This window comes from Dreissena polymorpha, chromosome 14 (genome assembly GCF_020536995.1).
Source record: "Dreissena polymorpha isolate Duluth1 chromosome 14, UMN_Dpol_1.0, whole genome shotgun sequence".
Taxonomy (NCBI): domain Eukaryota; kingdom Metazoa; phylum Mollusca; class Bivalvia; order Myida; family Dreissenidae; genus Dreissena; species Dreissena polymorpha.
Genome location: NC_068368.1, coordinates 41,317,720 through 41,337,715, shown reverse-complemented (window position 1 = coordinate 41,337,715; position 19,996 = coordinate 41,317,720). Strand labels below are relative to the sequence as shown.

At 36.7% G+C, this 19,996-nt stretch overlaps 1 protein-coding gene across 1 annotated transcript in view; it reads left to right on the top strand.

Annotated features, from left to right (window-relative positions):
• The first annotated feature begins 1,330 nt into the window (after nt 1–1,330).
• Nucleotides 1,331–19,996, top strand: part of LOC127858499 (endoplasmic reticulum-Golgi intermediate compartment protein 3-like) — a 42,404-nt gene continuing 23,738 nt past the window's right edge. The window contains exons 1-6 of the mRNA XM_052395693.1: nt 1,331–1,507; nt 7,163–7,324; nt 7,829–7,951; nt 9,312–9,343; nt 16,793–16,860; nt 17,191–17,356. Of these exons, the coding sequence (XP_052251653.1) occupies nt 1,411–1,507; nt 7,163–7,324; nt 7,829–7,951; nt 9,312–9,343; nt 16,793–16,860; nt 17,191–17,356 (648 nt within the window). The 5' untranslated portion in view covers nt 1,331–1,410. The remainder of the gene's footprint in view (nt 1,508–7,162; nt 7,325–7,828; nt 7,952–9,311; nt 9,344–16,792; nt 16,861–17,190; nt 17,357–19,996) is intronic.

Here is a 19,996-nt window from a genome sequence, read left to right as displayed (position 1 = left end):
CTAAAACACTTGCATATTCCCCATATTACCCGATATCTCTCCACAGAGTTGTATCAACCTAGCTAAATCACTTTTGAATTTTTATTTCACAATCCTGATGTTAGTTTTTACTTATTTCCGTAATCATAGAAACAAATAATAAAACAATATGTTGGTGTCCTAATATGGCCCCATGCTAAAAATACACAATAACATAAACTTTTCTTAATTCCCTGCGCCTTTCTGCGGGGGGATAATTATCCCCCACCATAGGCCGAGGGATATTGTTTTGGCGTTGTCCGTCTGTCTGTCCGTCCGTCTTTCCGTCCTTCCGTCCGTCCGGCACTTTTGTATCCGGAGCCATATCTTGGAAGTGCTTTGGCAGATTTCATTGAAACTTGGTATTAGATGTTTTATTTTATTTTTTAAATATCATTTAGTTAGATCTAAGTCTTACTTTAAGAAAGAATACGGGTATGTGTAGTTTTGTTTTGTGAAATTGTCAGTATTTAGTCTTCCGACGACCTTTACTCTAATACAATGTAAATGGCCGCATCGAGAGGTGTGACGGCCAATCTATTTTTAGTAACGGAAAACCCCTCTTGTGACGTCACGCCAAAACCTCCTATATATATGGATAAAAGGATGATGCTTGCCAAATGGCATTGTACACCATCTGTTAATAACGGAGTTATAGCCCTTTGTATCTTGAAAAAAATGTTTTTTTGTGCCCGGAGCCATACCTTGGAAGTGCTTTGGCGAATTTCATTGAAACTTGGTATGAGTATATATAAATATATATGGATAACAGGATGATGCACGCCAAATGGCATTGTACGCCATCAGATATTAACGGAGTTATGGTCCTTTGTATCTTGAAAAAAATGCCTTTTTGTGTAACTTTTTGTGTCCAGAAGTATATTGCCAGGGGATATCAACTCAACGAATTTGCTTGTTATTATTATGACTTGACACAAATAAGTTTGTTCAGTGTCATGTTTTCTAATCCCAACCTCTGATGGCCGGCTAACATAATAATCTAATCTAAAACCCATAATGTATTATGAATTGCGGCGGAATGTTCGTCCTCTATCGACTACATGCCTGTTCAAGTTCCCGGAAGTTATACAGGGCTGCAGATGGTGTCTTCACACATGTGTAAAATGTCACCCGTGTTTTTCTACTAATTAAAACGGGTTATTTCGATGACATGACGAACGTTGATAAGTTATGTGTGACGCGTACAATTGTTAAACATGGTTTGCACTTGTGGCGTTCAAGCAAATGGTATGCTTAACGATCGACCGTTTTGTTTTTGTAGAATTTCATTTAAATATTGGTCATGTGTAACCTGTGCTACAAGCGTCCGTTGATCTGGAATAATACACGTCTGTAAACAACATAATTTTATACCTATTTTTTACTTCAATTATGGAATCAAAAGCTTTTTTGGAACGGTTGCGGAAATTTGATGCATATCCCAAAACATTGGAAGACTTTAGAGTGAAAACGTTTGGCGGAGCAACTGGTAATTGACGAACATTTGAATTTGATTATTTTTCGGTTATGATCAATTCGGACACAACCTGTCTTTTTCCTTATTTTTTATGATATTGATCAAGTCGAATTTAATCGTTGCATTTAATTTAATAATTCTAAAATTATAATTTTCTACATATGCTTATCTGCAAACTATCATGCATCATCCTTTATGGAGACTTAGTTTGTTCAACACAACAAATAACTTCCTTTTGTCACTGATCTGTTTGTTGAAGATAGTAAGTTGTGTTCTGAAACTCAATATTTTCATGCAGAAGAACTAATATCTGATAATTTTGCAAAGCATTTTGTGCACCATGTTGACATTTATCACAAATATTAATTAATACAGGCATCGAAGGGGATCCTTTTCTTACTTGTCTCTACTTTTTCTTCACGATTTTTTTCATGTTGTTTAAAGAAGAATTAAAAGTACAAAAAAGAAAGATGAATGATTCCACATTTCGCTTTGGAAGAAATGTGTATTATGTTGACATCACTACAGCACTTATTTGAAATTGATTCAGTTTCTGAATAACTGTGTTATTTAGCCAAGCCACTTTATGTTTAAGGGATGTGATTGATCAATTTGATGTTACAACGTTTGATGACTTTTCCTAAAAAAAAAGATCTATTGATAATATATCTATAAAGAATGCATACAAATTTGATATGCAAATTGTAATGAAAACATAGAGTCACAGGCCATGTTTTATTAGATTTATTACCATTTGTAAAACATTTTTGCTTGTGACAAAACTCAAAGAGGAATCAATAAAAGTTGAACATTAAGGTTAGCATAAATAATTAAATACAGTTACTAACATCAATGAAAAATTATGAAATGCATTCCATTTTAAGAAATATTTTCATACCATGGCAGTGTTTTTTTATGGCAAATTGCCAATTTTGGGGCCGAGAGTATATATTTTTCCCCAATTTTGTAGATAAAATCCCCTCCAAAAGCATACATGCCATGAATTTTGAGACCAATTCCAGGACATTGAGCTCAATTTTCCAGGACATTTGCCGACTTTCAGGGACATGTATACATATAGCTATATATATGGACATATTTGCATTTTTGGTACGCATTGTTTCACATCGTAAATTGCTAAGTTCGAAAGCCTACGGTTTCTGAAATACACTACTGGTAGATCTATTAACATCAAATTTTACATTACTTCTTACTTCCGTTACTAGATACTAGCCACGTGTTTTTCGTGTTAAAAAAGAGCACCAAATTGCTATTGTGTACATGTCACATCATCTGCAGGAAGAAAAACTAAGTAAAAGAATAATTTTCTGGGATACATTTAGAGTGTCTGAAAAGTAAGAGCGTCCGAAAATCTAGTGCAACAATCTTGGACTTCAGATGTGTGAACAATTCCTTTGCCCTTACGCGGAGGGAAATCATAACTTAGTATATAAAAGCCAATTAACAACCACCTTAAACAATGCCGCCTTTTCGGTTTGACTGCGAACATGAGACAATCGATATGATAACAGGACCCCTGTTAATTGATCAATTTTGACACGTAGCGTGGTCACCTATTCCGGTATTCATTGCCCTAGAGACGCTGCAGATTAGTGGGAACACAGATTTGAGGTGCAGTTAAGCCTAAGATAAGGTACATGTATATATGAATTTTGTAAAATCCGGGACATTCGACAGATTTCTGGGGCTGTGGGACACGTTCTTCATTTCCAGGACAATCCTGGACTAGCCGTGGCGTATGGCATTTATGCCAAAAGTAAAGAAACACCTGTCTAATGATATATATAACTCATATTTATTTCATAAACAACTAACACAACACAAACTATATAACTATAATTAATATGATTTTTAGCTCACCTGATTGCTCAGGTGAGCTTTTGTGACCAGTCTTTGTCCGTCGTATGTCCATCCGTCCGTAAACATTTGCTCGTAAACACTCTATAGGCCACATTTCTTGTCTCATCTTCATAAAACTTGGTCAGAAGCTTACTCCCAATGAAATCTCGGCCGAGTTCAAAACTGGATTAAGCCTGTTCAAAAACTAGGTCACTAGGTTAAAAAAAAAAGAAAAAAACCTTGTAAACACTGTAGAAGTCACATTTCATGCCCAATCTTCATGTAACTTTGTCAAAATGTTTGTCTTAACGATATCTTGGTTGAGTTCAAAAGTGGTTTCGATCCGTTGAAAAACATGGCCGCCAGTGGGCGGGGCAGTTTTTCTTATTTGGCTATAGAGAAACCTTGTAAACACTCTAGAAGTCACAATTTTTGCCCAATCATCATGAAAGTTGTTCAAAACATTGGTTCAATTGATGTCTCAGACGAGTTCGAAAATGGTCGAGATCGGCGAAAAAACATGGCCGCCAGTGGGCGGGGCATTTTTCTCTATATATATATAGTGGTAGTTTTCCCTATTTGGCTATAGAGAAACCTTGTAAACACTCTAGAAGTCACAATTTTTGCCCAATCATCATGAGAGTTGGTCAAAACATTGGTTTTATTGATATCTCGAACGAGTTTGAAAATGGTCAGGATCGGTGAAAAAACATGGCCGCCAGTGGGCGGGGCATTTTTCTCTATATGTATAGTCACATTTTTGGCCCAATTTTCATGCAATTTGCTCAGAACATTTGTTTCCTTGATACGAGAGTTGAGAAAAAATGGTTCCTGTCAGTTGAATAACATGGCTGCTGCGAGGGGGCGGTTTTCTCATTATGCCCCCCCCCCTTTCGAAGAAGAGGGGTTGTTATATTGTTTTGCTCATGTCGGTCGGTCCATCCACCCGATGGTTTCCGGATGATAACTCAAGAGCGCTTATGCCTAGGATCATGAAACTTCATAGGTACATTGATCATGACTCGCAGATAACCCCTATTGATTTTCAGGTCACTAGGTCAAAGGTCAAGGTCACAGTGCCCAAAAACGTATTCACACAATGACTGTCAAGGTCAGGGTGACTCAACTTAGAAAAATGGTTTCCAGATGATAACTCAAGAAGGCTTACGCCTAGGATCATGAAACTTCATAGGTACATTGATCATGACTCGCAGATGAAATAATGATGAAACTTGACCAGGATGTTTGTCTGGACAATATCTAGGTCAAGTTTGACATTTGGTAAACATTGAATGAACCGACTCCTCTCAGGTGAGCGAACTAGGGCCATCTTGACCCTCTTGTTTATTATTATAAAGAGTTATATTAAATTAGTTTTTCCCAAACAAGTGGACTTTTCACATAATTTGCTTTTTTTCCCAAAATGGCCAGGAAAAACCCTGATTTATCTATATTGCGTCAATATTTGTTGATAAAAACATTCCAATTTTGTCCATTTTATTGATAAAAAATGCACAAATTTTCCATTTTATCGATTAAAAAATCCCATTTAGACTCAAATTGGCTTGGAAAACTGAGACTATGCATGACAGCTGAACTGTCTGAAACTAATGTTGAAAAAATCATTGATATATATTTCAGAAAAAGGACAGAGACATTCAGCTGTGAATATTACATTCATACATACATGTGTATTCATATAATAAATATCATTACATATAAAAGAGTGAATTTTTAATTTTCCCCTTTTCCTTTAAAAAAGATGTGTTTTTCCCCTTTGGACGGGCCCGCCACCATTCCCCTATAGGTGAAAAAAACACTGCATGGATGTGAGTTAGAAGACTGCAATAATCTTTCTATTTCAATAATATATTTAAGATTGTAAAATAATCTACATAATATAAGTATGATAAACTGCTAGAATGGATTTATCATAAAACTATTAAACAATGCATACATCACCACTCTACATTTTAGCAGTACATTTTTAAATGATCACACTATTGTAACAACAGCAACACATACATTCTTACAAATCCAAAAAAAGTGTCTGAAATAACTGATGTTTGAGAAAAAATTGTTCTTGCTGTTTTTTCATATTTTCATGTCCTAATTTCACTCAAGCAGATGTTAGGAACTCTAATCAAACTTGTGTTAATATTATTAGGCACTGTGCTTAATCATTCTTTCTCACAAAATATGCTTGAATAAAATATTATGAGCAGTGTGCATGAACACAATTTATTCAAAATACCTCATATTTATGCTCCCCTTCGAAGAAGAGGGGGTATATTGCTTTGCTCATGTCGGTCGGTCTGTCGGTCGGTCCGTCCACCAGGTGGTTGTCAGACGATAACTCAAGAACGCTTGGGCCTAGGATCATGAAACTTCATAGGTACATTGATCATGACTCGCAGATGACCCCTATTGATTTTGAGGTCACTAGGTCAAAGCTCAAGGTCACGGTGACCCGAAATAGTAAAATGTTTTTTGAATGATAACTCAAGAACGCATACGCCTAGGATCATGAAACTTTATGGGTAGATTGATCATGACTCGCAGATGACCCCTATTGATTTTGAGGTCACTAGGTCAAAGGTCAAGGTCATGGTGACCCGAAATAGTAAAATTGTTTTCGGATGATAACTCAAGAACGCATATGCCTAGGATCATGAAACTTCACAGGTAGATTGATCATGACTTGCAGATGACCCCTATAGATTTTGAGGTCACAAGGTCAAGGTCACGGTGACCCGAAATAGTAAAATGATTTTCGGATGATAAATCAAGAACGCTTTTGCCTAGGATCATGACACTTCATAGGTACATTGATCGTGACTGGCAGATGACCCCTATTGATTTTCAGGTCACTAGGTCAAAGGTCAAGGTCACAGTGACAAAAAACGTATTCACACGATGGCTGCCACTACAACGGACAGCCCATATGGGGGGCATGCATGTTTTACAAACAGCCCTTGTTGATTATAAATGGATGAAAAGGTTAAAATATCCTCCCTACAAAAAAACAACTGCAACACAATCATTTTGAGGACATACTTTTTAATGGAGGATATAAATCTCACTTTCATTGAATTAATAATACATGTAAGCATTATCATGTATGGACATCTTCTAGGCTGATGCCTTACTGCTAATGCATATCTCAATGAATGAACTGTATTAGACTTTTGAATAATCACTCTCCAGTGCTAGTTTAGTTTAGTTTGATTTCATAAAACATTAGACTTACAAAAAAGGTGATTTTTTAAAATATAAATGACAACTTGAATGCCACGGGTTGTTATGTTTTTTTCCCAAATTTATTAGGCTTATAAAGGCACTTGATATCATAGTCTGCAGTAGTGTTATTGTGCTACTTGTTGATAGTCTGCAATAGTGTTATTGTTCTACTTGTTGATAGTCTGCAATAGTGTTATTGTGCTACTTGTTGATTGCAATAGTGTTATTGTGCTACTTGTTGATTGCAATAGTGTTATTGTGCTACTTGTTGATTGTTTTTTGTTTTATTGTACAAAAGAATTATATGAAAGGAAAATGTTGTTTCTTTTAGTGGATTATCAAGTACCTATTTTACTCTTGGTTTTTAAAAGTTATTTATACTGATAAGGCTACCACCTTGCTTATACAATGATATTTATTAAAGCCCTTATGGCGTGGTTGTCCTTTTTATACAAGTAAGTTGTTATAACAATAATAACAATTTATAATAATAATAACTATCATATTGCATATTTTATTGTCAATCAACAATTGTATGGTAAATGGTTTCCATATATTCTGTTTCAGTGACCATTGTCAGTGCCATATTAATGTTCATACTGTTTGTATCGGAGCTGAACTTCTATCTGACCAAGGAAGTGCAGCCAGAACTGTTCGTGGACATCTCGCGAGGAAACATCAAGATGAAGATCAATCTTAATATTACATTCAATAATTTACCATGTGCTTGTAAGCCACTTACAGGTTTTTTTAAGTTGTACATTATTTATGATTTTTTCCTCAGTTGTTTTCCTTAGAAATAAATTACCGGTATAAAATATTGTTCTCAAATAGCAGTCCACAAATATATTGTTTCAGTTTTCCATTTTAGTGCCGTTGGTATCATTAACGTTTTACATGTTCTGATATAAAGCTTTGTTAACAATTTGAAACAAAGCATTGTAAATAAATTTCCAAAAAACTTTATTAATAATTATTCACAAAGCTGCCCTACAGTGCCGTTTTCCAAATATTACAAACAATTCATTTTTACAGATGAACAAAACTTCCAAAGGATCTGTCAGACGTATTGCCATATTAGTTTGGAATCTAACATTTTGTTTGGAGTCTGTATTGAAATGTTTTGACCACTAAACTGACACTGAAAAATTAATATTATTGATTGACAATACCTTAAAACCATGAACAATTGTGTATGTGAACGACTATATATTTCTTTGTGTTTTTTTCCAGTTTTGAGTATAGATGCCATGGATATCTCCGGGGAGAACCAGATTGATGTTGAGCACAACTTGTACAAGCAGAGGCTAAAACTCACTGGAGAAAAAGTGGAAGATGAACCAGAAAAACATGAGGGTAGGGCATCTTGTAGAAAACTTGATGGAATTATAGATAGAAAAAAACAGACATGTTTTGGCCAAACTTCAAAGTGTATGACTTTAAAGTAAGATAAACACATCCAGGCAGTTATTTCTAATCTATGTCAAACACAATTCGTTGAAGAAAAGAACATGCGAGTTTCATTCATTTCAGTCATGACATTACTGCTAACTATGAACATATGTGGTGTGTGTCTATGTTAGACGCATGTTAAAATGGAAGCTGATGACCTTTGTCCGAAATCCCTTCGATAAATGCACCTTGTGTGCATTTAATCATAACCCATAGACAGGGGTTATATCGCCTTGATGCAAAAAGGTACCATGTGGCATTAAAATTAGAAGGCACATGGTACCTTTTTGCACCAATATGGCGATATTAGAGTTACATGGAGTCACTCTGTCAAGCAGTAGGTCACTCTGTGTGTGAACATAAAATGTTATCAAGTTTGTGGAGCAAACTTCTTCCACATTTCTCAAGTGCTTAAATTGAACTTACAATATGTCATCATTGTTGTGAAATTTTAGATGAGCAAGACATTTTTTTCATCCCCAGGGATTCCCTCATTTCTATTTTATTGGCACTTGTACTTAGCTGACAAAGCAGTGCAGAGAAATTAGTCCCATTTTTATGCTCCCAAATTTTTTTTGGGGGGAGCATATAGTCGCCGCTTCGTCTGTTCGTGCGTGTGTGTGTCCGTCCGTCCGTGCACAATTTTTGTCCGGGCTATTTCTCACCAATTAATGACCGGAATTCAATTAAACTTTATGGGAAGCTTCACTACCAAGAGGAGATGTGCATATTATCAGCCGGTTATCGTCGGATGATTTTTCACAGAGTTATGGCCCTTTGAAATTTTCCATTAACTGTACATATAGTGCAATTCTTGTCCCCCAACCACTGACTGGAATTCAATGAAGCTTTATGGGAAGCTTAACTACCTTGAGGAGATGCGCATGTTATTTGTGGGTTCTGGTTAGATGATTTATTTAGACAGTTATGGCACTTTGAAATTTTTAAGTTGCTAAACCATCCATCGTATTATTTTGTCCAAAGTTATGCCCCTCAAGACGTTTCCTTTTATTTGAATATATAGTGCAATATTATGACAATAGAAAACTTTGTGGAGCATCACCTGTCTCCGACGGTTTCTTGTTGAACAAGATCTAGTGTACACTTCCATATGACGTTGTTTGATGATAGCTGTTGAATAACAATGGCAGGACTAAGACTCAGTTTTATTTACACGCTTGCAACAAAAGGGAATCTATAATACTACCCATATTTCTAGGTTTGAAGGGCTTTCTATTAGTAATCGTTTGTTGTTTTTTTGCAGAGTTGGGTGACAAGTCAGAAGAATTAGTTGAGGTAACATAGTGTTTTTCTTATTGTTTTTAGCTCACCTGAGCACAACGTGCTTATGGTGAGCTTTTGGGATCGCCTTTTGTCCGTCGTCCGTCGTCCATCCGTCGTTCGTCGTCAACGTTTTACCTTGTGAACACTCTAGAGGCCACATTTCTTATCCGATCTTCATGAAACTTGGTCAGAACATTTGTCCTGATGATACCTCGACTGAGTTCGAAACTGGATCATGCTGGGTCAAAAACTAGGTCACTAGGTAAAAAAATAGAAAAACCTTGTGAACACTGTAGAAGTCACATTTGATGCCCAATCTTCATGTAAATTTTGCCAAAATGTTTGTCTTAATGATATGTTGGTTGAGTTAAAAAATTGTTCCGGTCCGTTGAAAAACATGGCCACCAGGGGGCGGGGCAGTATTCCTTATTTGGCTATATAGAAACCTTGTGAACACTCTAGAAGTCACATTTTTGGTCCAATCTTCATGAAATTTGGTCAGAACATTTATTTCCTGGATATGACGGTTGAGTTTGAAAATGGTTCAGATCGTTAAAAAAACATGGCTGCCAGGGGGGAGGGTCTTTTTCCTTATATTTATATAGTAAAAAAGCTTGTGAACACTCTTGTAGTCACATTTTTTGCCTAATCATCATGAAATTTGGTCAAAACATTGGTTATGTAGATACCTCGGAGGAGTTTGAAAATAGTCGTGAACATACGAAAAACATGGCCATAATAACAGAGGATTATTATGTTGATGATTGGTTGGGGATTTTTTGGGTATTTTTGCCATCTGAAAACCCTTTATTAAATAATCTCAAAATTTTAAGTAGTAATATTGATTTCACACAACTGTATATAACAGTTTAGAGCCCGGCCCCAAATTCCTGTGCTGGCCACTTTTCACACATTTTGTTGCATGTAATTTAATGACTAAAGACCAATGAAATAACCATTAGCCACAGCAGGTACCTCATTATCTCTGAAAGTTGCTTGATGCCTAACCCCTTGTTTACAGCCCTTTGCAGTGAACAGCATGGAACATACAGTGGTATCAATATAGAGATAAACACATAAATACATCTGTCTGGCATTTATTTTCGTATAAAAATCAGCATGCTGAGTGCATAAAAAGAACAGATTACAACATTGAAGCAAGCTCTTGAAATAGCAAAATTATGTACTTATATATTTCCAAGAAAGGTTTATACAATATATATAAATTTAATGGGCGTGATATTTCATATTTCTTAGCTTTAAGTACAGTGATGCCTGATTGAACTTACTCAATATGGCTATTATTTAATTTATAACTATCACAAAGTCCCAGTGTATATTATGAATATCAAGAAGAAAAAAGTAAAGATATGTATGTTAAAATATCCTTTACAGCTTAGGCAACAACTGTTGTCAAAATTCAATTATATTGATCAATTAAAAAATAGATTGAAATATTCTCCAACTTTACTGTTGAACATTTACTGACAAAAAACTATCGTGTCTACATGTACACATATCATATCACAGATATACTTTGTTCAAGAATTAAAGAGATAGAGAAAATGTACTTAAAACCAACTATTTGCGATACTTATGATATTAAATGCAGCTTGTATTTGAGAATAAATTTCACAATTAAAATGCATTTTAGTTTTGCATTGGTTGTAAATAAAGAGTAGAAGTGTAGAGGAATTGTTTACAAACAACACTTACAAATGTGAATAATTAACAAAAATTAACTCTTAAATGAAGTATGAAATTTCATTTTAAATCATAAATACAGATTGACATACAAAAGTCATGTAGGCCTACATGGATGATATGTGAAATACAGTATTATGTGAAAGTCAGAAATACCATTATTCTAATTAATTTTATATACAGACGTACGTCATGTATGATACATGTATGTGAAATGCAGTATTGCTTGAAAATCAGAGTATCATTGTTCTAAATAACTTCAAATGGAAAAACAGTGAAAACGTATTTTAATAATATAGCACACTAAGTCTCGCACTCGTCCTCTTTTGAAGATTTTACACTAAATATTGGAACTATAAAACGCAAGTTAAGTATGTACGCCCGTCTGTATTAAGTACTTTTATTATTTTGAACTCCACCTTCCCAGAATAGTTTAGTTCCTTTGGGTCTCAGGTGAGCGCCTATTTGTATTGATAACAAGACATTAAATTTGCAGAAAATGCTCAATTCTTTTTGTTTGTAGAGACAGGGACCTTTTATCATTTTATATTACTATTAAGATATTAAATTTGCAGTGTTCAAATATTCTTCTGTAGAGCCAGGGACCTTGTATGACAATTGCATGACCTCAAATTTTATTATGTATCCACCCTAAGTGCAATGTGCCCACCTTTTGTTTGTTTTCCATTTTGCATAAACCTTTCATTCAAATGATATCTCCTAAATTGCTGGGCTTACTTTTTAAAAATGCGCAGGAAACATGCTTGGGTGGCAATTGTTTTTCAAATTGTTCCACTCTTCTGGCTTTAATGTCAACAAAGCTAAACATAGATTTGATTTTTTTTAAATATTCTCTTTGAAACAACAAAGGTCAAGTGTTTAATATTTAATGTGCAACATTGTATACTACTCCTCTACAAAGTAAGTTCAAATCATGCCCTTGAGGGGTCAAAACTGGCCTTGCCCAAGGTACCACTTGTTTTTTATTGACTTTTATGGTGAAATAACTTTTTAAGAATTCTCTGAAAAAAATCATAGTAAAGGTGTTCAATGTGCCCCTGTGGTCAACAAAGGCCCTGCCTGGGTGTGTGGAGGGAAAATGGTTTATATTTAACTATATAGCAAACAAACGTCTCCGAAACCACAAAGCACACAGCTGTGGTATTTGGTAAGTGGCATCAGATTGTTGTCCTTCACAAAGATTGATATAATCATGTCCAGACTGTTATAGTGTAGCAATCTATTTCCTTCTTGGTGTCCACACTGGCTCTGCTCCATAATGGTGTAGCAATCTTTAGCCATCTTGGTGTCCAAACTGGCAGTGCTTCATAATAGTGTAGCAATCTATAGCCATCTTGGTGTCCAAACTGACAGTGCTCCAAAATAGTGTAACAATCTATAGCCATCTTGGTGTCCAAACTGGCAGTGCTCCATAATAGTGAAGCAATCTTTAGCCATCTTGGTGTCCAAACTGGCAGTGCTTCATAATAGTGTAGCAATCTATGGCCATCTTGGTGTCCAAACTGGCAGTGCTTCATACTAGTGTAGCAATCTATGTCCATCTTGGTGTCCAAACTGGCTCTGCTCCATAATAGTGTAGCAATCTATGGCCATCTTGGTGTCCAAACTGGCTGGGATCCATAATAGTGTAGCAATCTATAGCCATCTTGGTGTCCAAACTGACAGTGCTTTATAATAGTGTAGCAATCTATAGCCATCTTGGTATCCAAACTGGCAGTGCTTCATTATAGTGTAGCTAGCAATCTATAGCCATCTTGGTGTCCAAACTGGCTATGCTCCATAATAGTGTAGCAATCTATAGCCATCTTGGTGTTCAAACTGGCAGTGCTTCATTATAGTGTAGCAATCTATGTCCATCTTGGTGTCCAAACTGGCTGTGATCCATAATAGTGTAGCAATCTATGGCCATCTTGGTGTCCAAACTGGCTGTGATCCATAATAATGTAGCAATTCATAGCCATCTTGGTGTCAAAACTGGCTCTGCTCCATAATAGTGGAGCAATATATGTCCATCTTGGTGTCCAAACTGGCTGTGATCCATAATAGTGTAGCAATATATGTCCATCTTGGTGTCCAAACTGGCTGTGCTCCATAATAGTGTAGCAATCTATAGCCATCTTGGTGTCCAAACTGGCTGTGATCCATAATAGTGTAGCAATCTATAGCCATCCTGGTACATCCAAACTGGATGTGCTCCATAATAGTTTAGCAATATATGGCTATCTTGGTGCCCAAACTGGCTGTGCTCCATTATATTGTAGCAATCTATGGCCATCTTGGTGTCCAAACTAGCTCTGCTCCATAATAGTGTAGCAATCTATGACCATCTTGGTGTCCAAACTGGCTGTGCTCCATAATAATGTAGCAATCTATGGCCATCTTGGTGTCCAAACTGGCTCTGCTCCATAATAGTGTAGCAATCTATGGCCATCTTGGTGTCCAAACTGGCTGTGATCCATAATAGTGTAGCAATCTATGGCCATCTTGATGTCCAAACTGGCTCTGCTTCATAATAGTGTAGCAATCTATAGCCATCTTGGTGTCCAAACTGGCTGTGATCCATAATAGTGTAGCAATCTATAGCCATCTTGGTGTCCAAACTGGCTGTGATCCATAATAGTGTAGCAATCTATGGCCTTCTTGGTGTCCTAACTGGCTGTGTCCCATAATAGTGTAGCAATCTATGGCCATCTTGGTGTCCAAACTGGCTCTGCTCAATAATAGTGTAGCAATTTATGGCCATCTTGGTGTCCAAACTGGCAGTGCTTTATAATAGTGTAGCAATATATGGCCATCTTGGTGTCCAAACTGGCTCTGCTTCATAATAGTGTAGCAATCTATAGCCATCTTGGTATCCAAACTGGCAGTGCTTCATTATAGTGTAGCAATCTATAGCCATCTTGGTGTCCAAACTGGCAGTGCTTCATTATAGTGTAGCAATCTATAGCCATATTGGTGTCCAAACTGGCAGTGCTTCATAATAGTGTAGCAATCTATAGCCATCTTGGTGTCCAAACTGGCTCTGCTTCATAATAGTGTAGCAATCTATAGCCATCTTGGTATCCAAACTGGCAGTGCTTCATTATAGTGTAGCAATCTATAGCCATCTTGGTGTCCAAACTGGCAGTGCTTCATTATAGTGTAGCAATCTATAGCCATCTTGGTGTCCAAACTGGCTCAGCTCCATAATAGTGTAGCAATCTATAGCCATCTTGGTGTCCAAAATGGCAGTGCTTCATAATAGTGTAGCAATCTATAGCTATCTTGGTATCCAAACTGGCAGTGCTTCATTATAGTGTAGCAATCTATAGCCATCTTGGTGTTCAAACTGGCTGTGATCCATAATAGTATAGCAATCTATAGCCATCTTGGTGTCCAAACTGGCAGTGCTTCATTATAGTGTAGCAATCTATAGCCATCTTGGTATCCAAACTGGCAGTGCTTCATTATAGTGTAGCAATCTATAGCCATCTTGGTGTCCAAACTGGCTATGCTCCATAATAGTGTAGCAATCTATAGCCATCTTGGTGTTCAAACTGGCAGTGCTTCATTATAGTGTAGCAATCTATGTCCATCTTGGTGTCCAAACTGGCTGTGATCCATAATAGTGTAGCAATCTATGGCCATCTTGGTGTCCAAACTGGCTGTGATCCATAATAATGTAGCAATTCATAGCCATCTTGGTGTCAAAACTGGCTCTGCTCCATAATAGTGGAGCAATATATGTCCATCTTGGTGTCCAAACTGGCTGTGATCCATAATAGTGTAGCAATATATGTCCATCTTGGTGTCCAAACTGGCTGTACTCCATAATAGTGTAGCAATCTATAGCCATCCTGGTACATCCAAACTGGATGTGCTCCATAATAGTGTAGCAATATATGGCTATCTTGATGCCCAAACTGGCTGTGCTCCATTATAGTGTAGCAATCTATGGCCATCTTGGTGTCCAAACTAGCTCTGCTCCATAATAGTGTAGCAATCTATGGCCATCTTGGTGTCCAAACTGGCAGTGCTTCATAATAGTGTAGCAATCTATGGCCATCTTGGTGTCCAAACTGGCTGTGCTCCATAATAGTGTAGCAATCTATGGCCATCTTGGTGTCCAAACTGGCTGTGATCCATAATAGTGTAGCAATCTATGGCCATCTTGATGTCCAAACTGGCTCTGCTTCATAATAGTGTAGCAATCTATAGCCATCTTGGTGTCCAAACTGGCTGTGATCCATAATAGTGTAGCAATCTATAGCCATCTTGGTGTCCAAACTGGCTGTGATCCATAATAGTGTAGCAATCTATGGCCTTCTTGGTGTCCTAACTGGCTGTGTCCCATAATAGTGTAGCAATCTATGGCCATCTTGGTGTCCAAACTGGCTCTGCTCAATAATAGTGTAGCAATTTATGGCCATCTTGGTGTCCAAACTGTTTGGCAGTGCTTTATAATAGTGTAGCAATATATGGCCATCTTGGTGTCCAAACTGGCTCTGCTTCATAATAGTGTAGCAATCTATAGCCATCTTGGTATCCAAACTGGCAGTGCTTCATTATAGTGTAGCAATCTATAGCCATCTTGGTGTCCAAACTGGCAGTGCTTCATTATAGTGTAGCAATCTATAGCCATATTGGTGTCCAAACTGGCAGTGCTTCATAATAGTGTAGCAATCTATAGCCATCTTGGTGTCCAAACTGGCTCTGCTTCATAATAGTGTAGCAATCTATAGCCATCTTGGTATCCAAACTGGCAGTGCTTCATTATAGTGTAGCAATCTATAGCCATCTTGGTGTCCAAACTGGCAGTGCTTCATTATAGTGTAGCAATCTATAGCCATCTTGGTGTCCAAACTGGCTCAGCTCCATAATAGTGTAGCAATCTATAGCCATCTTGGTGTCCAAAATGGCAGTGCTTCATAATAGTGTAGCAATCTATAGCCATCTTGGTATCCAAACTGGCAGTGCTTCATTATAGTGTAGCAATCTATAGCCATCTTGGTGTCCAAACTGGCTGTGATCCATAATAGTATAGCAATCTATAGCCATCTTGGTGTCCAAACTGGCAGTGCTTCATTATAGTGAAGCAATCTATGTCCATCTTGGTATCCAAACTGGCAGTGCTTCATAATAGTGTAGCAATCTTTGTCCATCTTGGTGTCCAAACTGGCAGTGCTTCATTATAGTGTAGCAATCTATGTCCATTTTGGTGTCCAAACTGGCAGTGCTTCATTATAGTGTAGCAATCTATGTCCATCTTGGTGTCCAAACTGGCTGTGCTTCATTATAGTGTAGCAATCTATGTCCATCTTGGTGTCCAAACTGGCAGTGCTTCATTATAGTGTAGCAATCTATGTCCATTTTGGTGTCCAAACTGGCAGTGCTTCATTATAGTGTAGCAATCTATGTCCATCTTGGTGTCCAAACTGGCAGTGCTTCATTATAGTGTAGCAATCTATGTCCATTTTGGTGTCCAAACTGGCAGTGCTTCATTATAGTGTAGCAATCTATGTCCATTTTGGTGTCCAAACTGGCTGTGCTCCATTGTGTTGAAGCAATCTATGGGCATCTTGGTCCTCTTGTTGGTTTTCCAGCATTTATTTGTACCTTTAAAACTAAAATTACTTTGTTGAGCTTTGCCATCTCATTGATGGCCACAAACCCAGCTGTTAATAGTAAGTCATGTTTGTGTTTGAGTTCCAAGTAGTTTTCATGATTGTATGCAGCTCATAAGTACATTTTATTCAGGGAGTGAAAAAGGAACTAGATCCAAACCGATGTGAAAGCTGCTATGGGGCAGAAACAGATGATAAAAAGTGAGTTCAGCAGATTTGAAATGTACAGAGGGTATATACTCTGTGTTGATGTTTACATAGAATCTCAATTATTCAATGACTGAAAAACTGTATGTTTTATTTTCAATTTTGAGGTTTTAGGCTGCATGATATTAGAACACTGACTGTTTCCCAGCACTGATACTCCATTACTATATATACCTACTCAATTGTAAAATTGTTCATCATACAATTCTCATTACTGGTGCCATGTTTGTCCCCCCAAAGATGGTATATACTAATACCAATTCCTATATTCACTGCAGATGATTTCTCTGTAATACCATGAGTAAATGAGAGGTATCACTGTAGATGCTGTAACAATTGTGAGGAGGTCCGGGACCAGTACCGCAAGAAGGGCTGGGCATTCAAGGCCACGGACTCCATCATCCAGTGTAAGCGCGAGGGCTGGGCTGACAAGATGGAGAAACAGAAGAATGAGGGCTGCAACGTGTTTGGCTACATAGAGGTCAATAAGGTATGAAACACTGACCTACTGTAGACTAAGACTTATTCTTAACTCTTTGCATGCTGGGAAATTTGTCGTCTGCTATAATGTTGTCTGCTGAATTTTTTTAATTAGCAATTTCTTCGATTTTTTTCAAAGAATACTATCAGAATAGCAAACAGTTTGGATCCTGATGGGACGCCACATTCTGTGGCGTCTCATCTGGATCCAAACTTTTTGCAAAGGCCTTTAAAATTTGGTTCCAGCGCTGAGAGTGTTAAGGTCTGCATTCTTGGACCTTCGGCAGTAGCAGCATACTGGCTACTTCGCAATGTTATGATTTAACAGGGTTTACTAATTAAATCTTTTGGTAAATCTGCAGGCTGGGACTGAATTGTTTGATAGAATTGTCCTGTTAATTCATTTGAATACAGTCAGACGAATTAATATTTGTGAATTTGTTATGGGTTAATTCTAGGGATGCAAGAGGTTAACCGGTAAATTACCAAAATGACATGGAATTATTCGTATGAGTTTACTTTTTTCGCGTGACATACTGCCAACTTGCACTGGCGACTAGTAAGAACAACATGCCGCACCATTGCCGGTAATAAATAACATGTCAACAATCAAAGTAATAAAGCATGTAATCAATACCTTTGTGATAACAAATAGGGGGTACGCTTTGATAACTGAAACTATTGGTTTTTTGACTGGCTAAAATTTAACTAGCAAACTGCAGTGAGGGGGAGCAATTAGCGAAGACCTAATTGACACGTTTATAGAACTCGCGATAAAAAACAGTTGAGACATTCTATGGCTTATTTTGATGTTTTGTTAACCAATATCTAACACTGATTGCTCCCAAAAATACCGTGTTTATAACTAACAATTTTATTAAGAATTGCATTTGTAGTTACAATCTTGACGAGTAAACGTCGTTTTTGTTTGTCAAAAATTAATATCATTATGATAATGTACGTCCAACGATTCGACCATTACCGTCCGATGCAAGTTTTATTTAAGAAAGCAAATTATTAACTAATTAAATAATTAAACATAAATTAAAAATATTTTTAAAAATTATCACGTTAAATTTAGTATTTGTGTAATTGCGTGAAATTTGCGCGCTATGATACGTCAACAAACATACATAACTATCATTATTTGAGATCATAATATTTAGTTACTTCGCTGTTAAATAAATGTACTGATTTTATTAAATATTCAACTTACATTTTGTTCAAAATTAATTTAATTGACATTTGTGTCCTTTAATTACGCACATTTTTTTATTGTATAATGAAAATCAAACGATACAACTTGGGCTACAAACGCTAAAATGCAAACAACAAAATATGAAATTATCGAATAAGAAGAGATGCGGATTCGTTGAACACACATAGTCCACTTTATGTCGCATTGAAAGGGAAAAAACATTTCTATATTAAGCCAGTTTGAGTTTCAAAAATTATAACAGAATGAACAAAGGAACACGCCATTTTTGTGAGCGATACGACGCGAACGCAATATAAGCGGCCCAACCAAAAATAAGTTAATAACACGTAAAAATGAACATTGTGTAGTTCTTTAATTTTTTACTCCTATGCATTTACACAGGAAAAATAAATAAAATATATAGCATACTTATGAAAATAATTTGTATAATACATTTTATTATGAAACTGGCATGTTATCAACACAAGCGATTTCAAATTTGAAATTACTTTTGTTTCTACAGAGCGGTTCGAGCGGTATGACATTTTTTTACGTACTCTAAATCATTTTAACTACTAAAAGCGTATCGGTTAACCGGTTAATAACCAGTTACAGAAAAAGGTTAACCGGTTAATGATTTTTGTAACCTCTTGCATCCCTAGTTAATTCACAATTGATGCATCTGCTACTGAACAATTTATAAAGGCTACCTGAGAATAAAACTGTCGAGAGTTTTGTATTCAAAGCATTTCATGACATTTGCATTGAACATGTTTATCATTATAGTAGGGTGAGGAACTATCAATATACAGAAGACATTCTGTTGTCTATAGTTCATATTTCTTGCACGGCAGTGCTTTCCACAGGATTTTTCTCAGGCGCCCCGGGCTGATAGGGGAGGTTCGGGAGGGGTTTCCCCTCCCGACGTTGATTTATGTGTCGAATAAATGTCATAAAAACGAGGTGAATCAGTTCTATAAATGGACATGATGAAATATACATGTACTGGAATTAAATTGTTAAGTAACCAGGAGTTATTTGCACAACTTACTCGTTATAAGTAATTAATTGTTTACCACTTGCAATTAATTTCTCGTATTAATTATGAGTCATAGGTAACACTTGTTTACAGTAAAAAGGTGTGATGATGATGCCCGAAACCGTCTTTTATGTACTGTACTGTGCTAGTTGCCGGTTTTATATTACGTAAATGGTACAACTTCTTGCTAATCAAGCTGCGATAAACTCTTTTTCATGACAGACGTCAATAAAAAAATAATGGTGGATAGTTAACCCCGCCCTCATAAGCATTCGCATAACCGATTGGACGATAAACATCACAGTTTGACGACTGGAAAGTTACCTGATACATCCTTGTCAGCATTTAAATGACTGTGTAATGTGGCTAGAATAATCGATATGCGCGTCTTATCAGTGGATTATCCATTACCC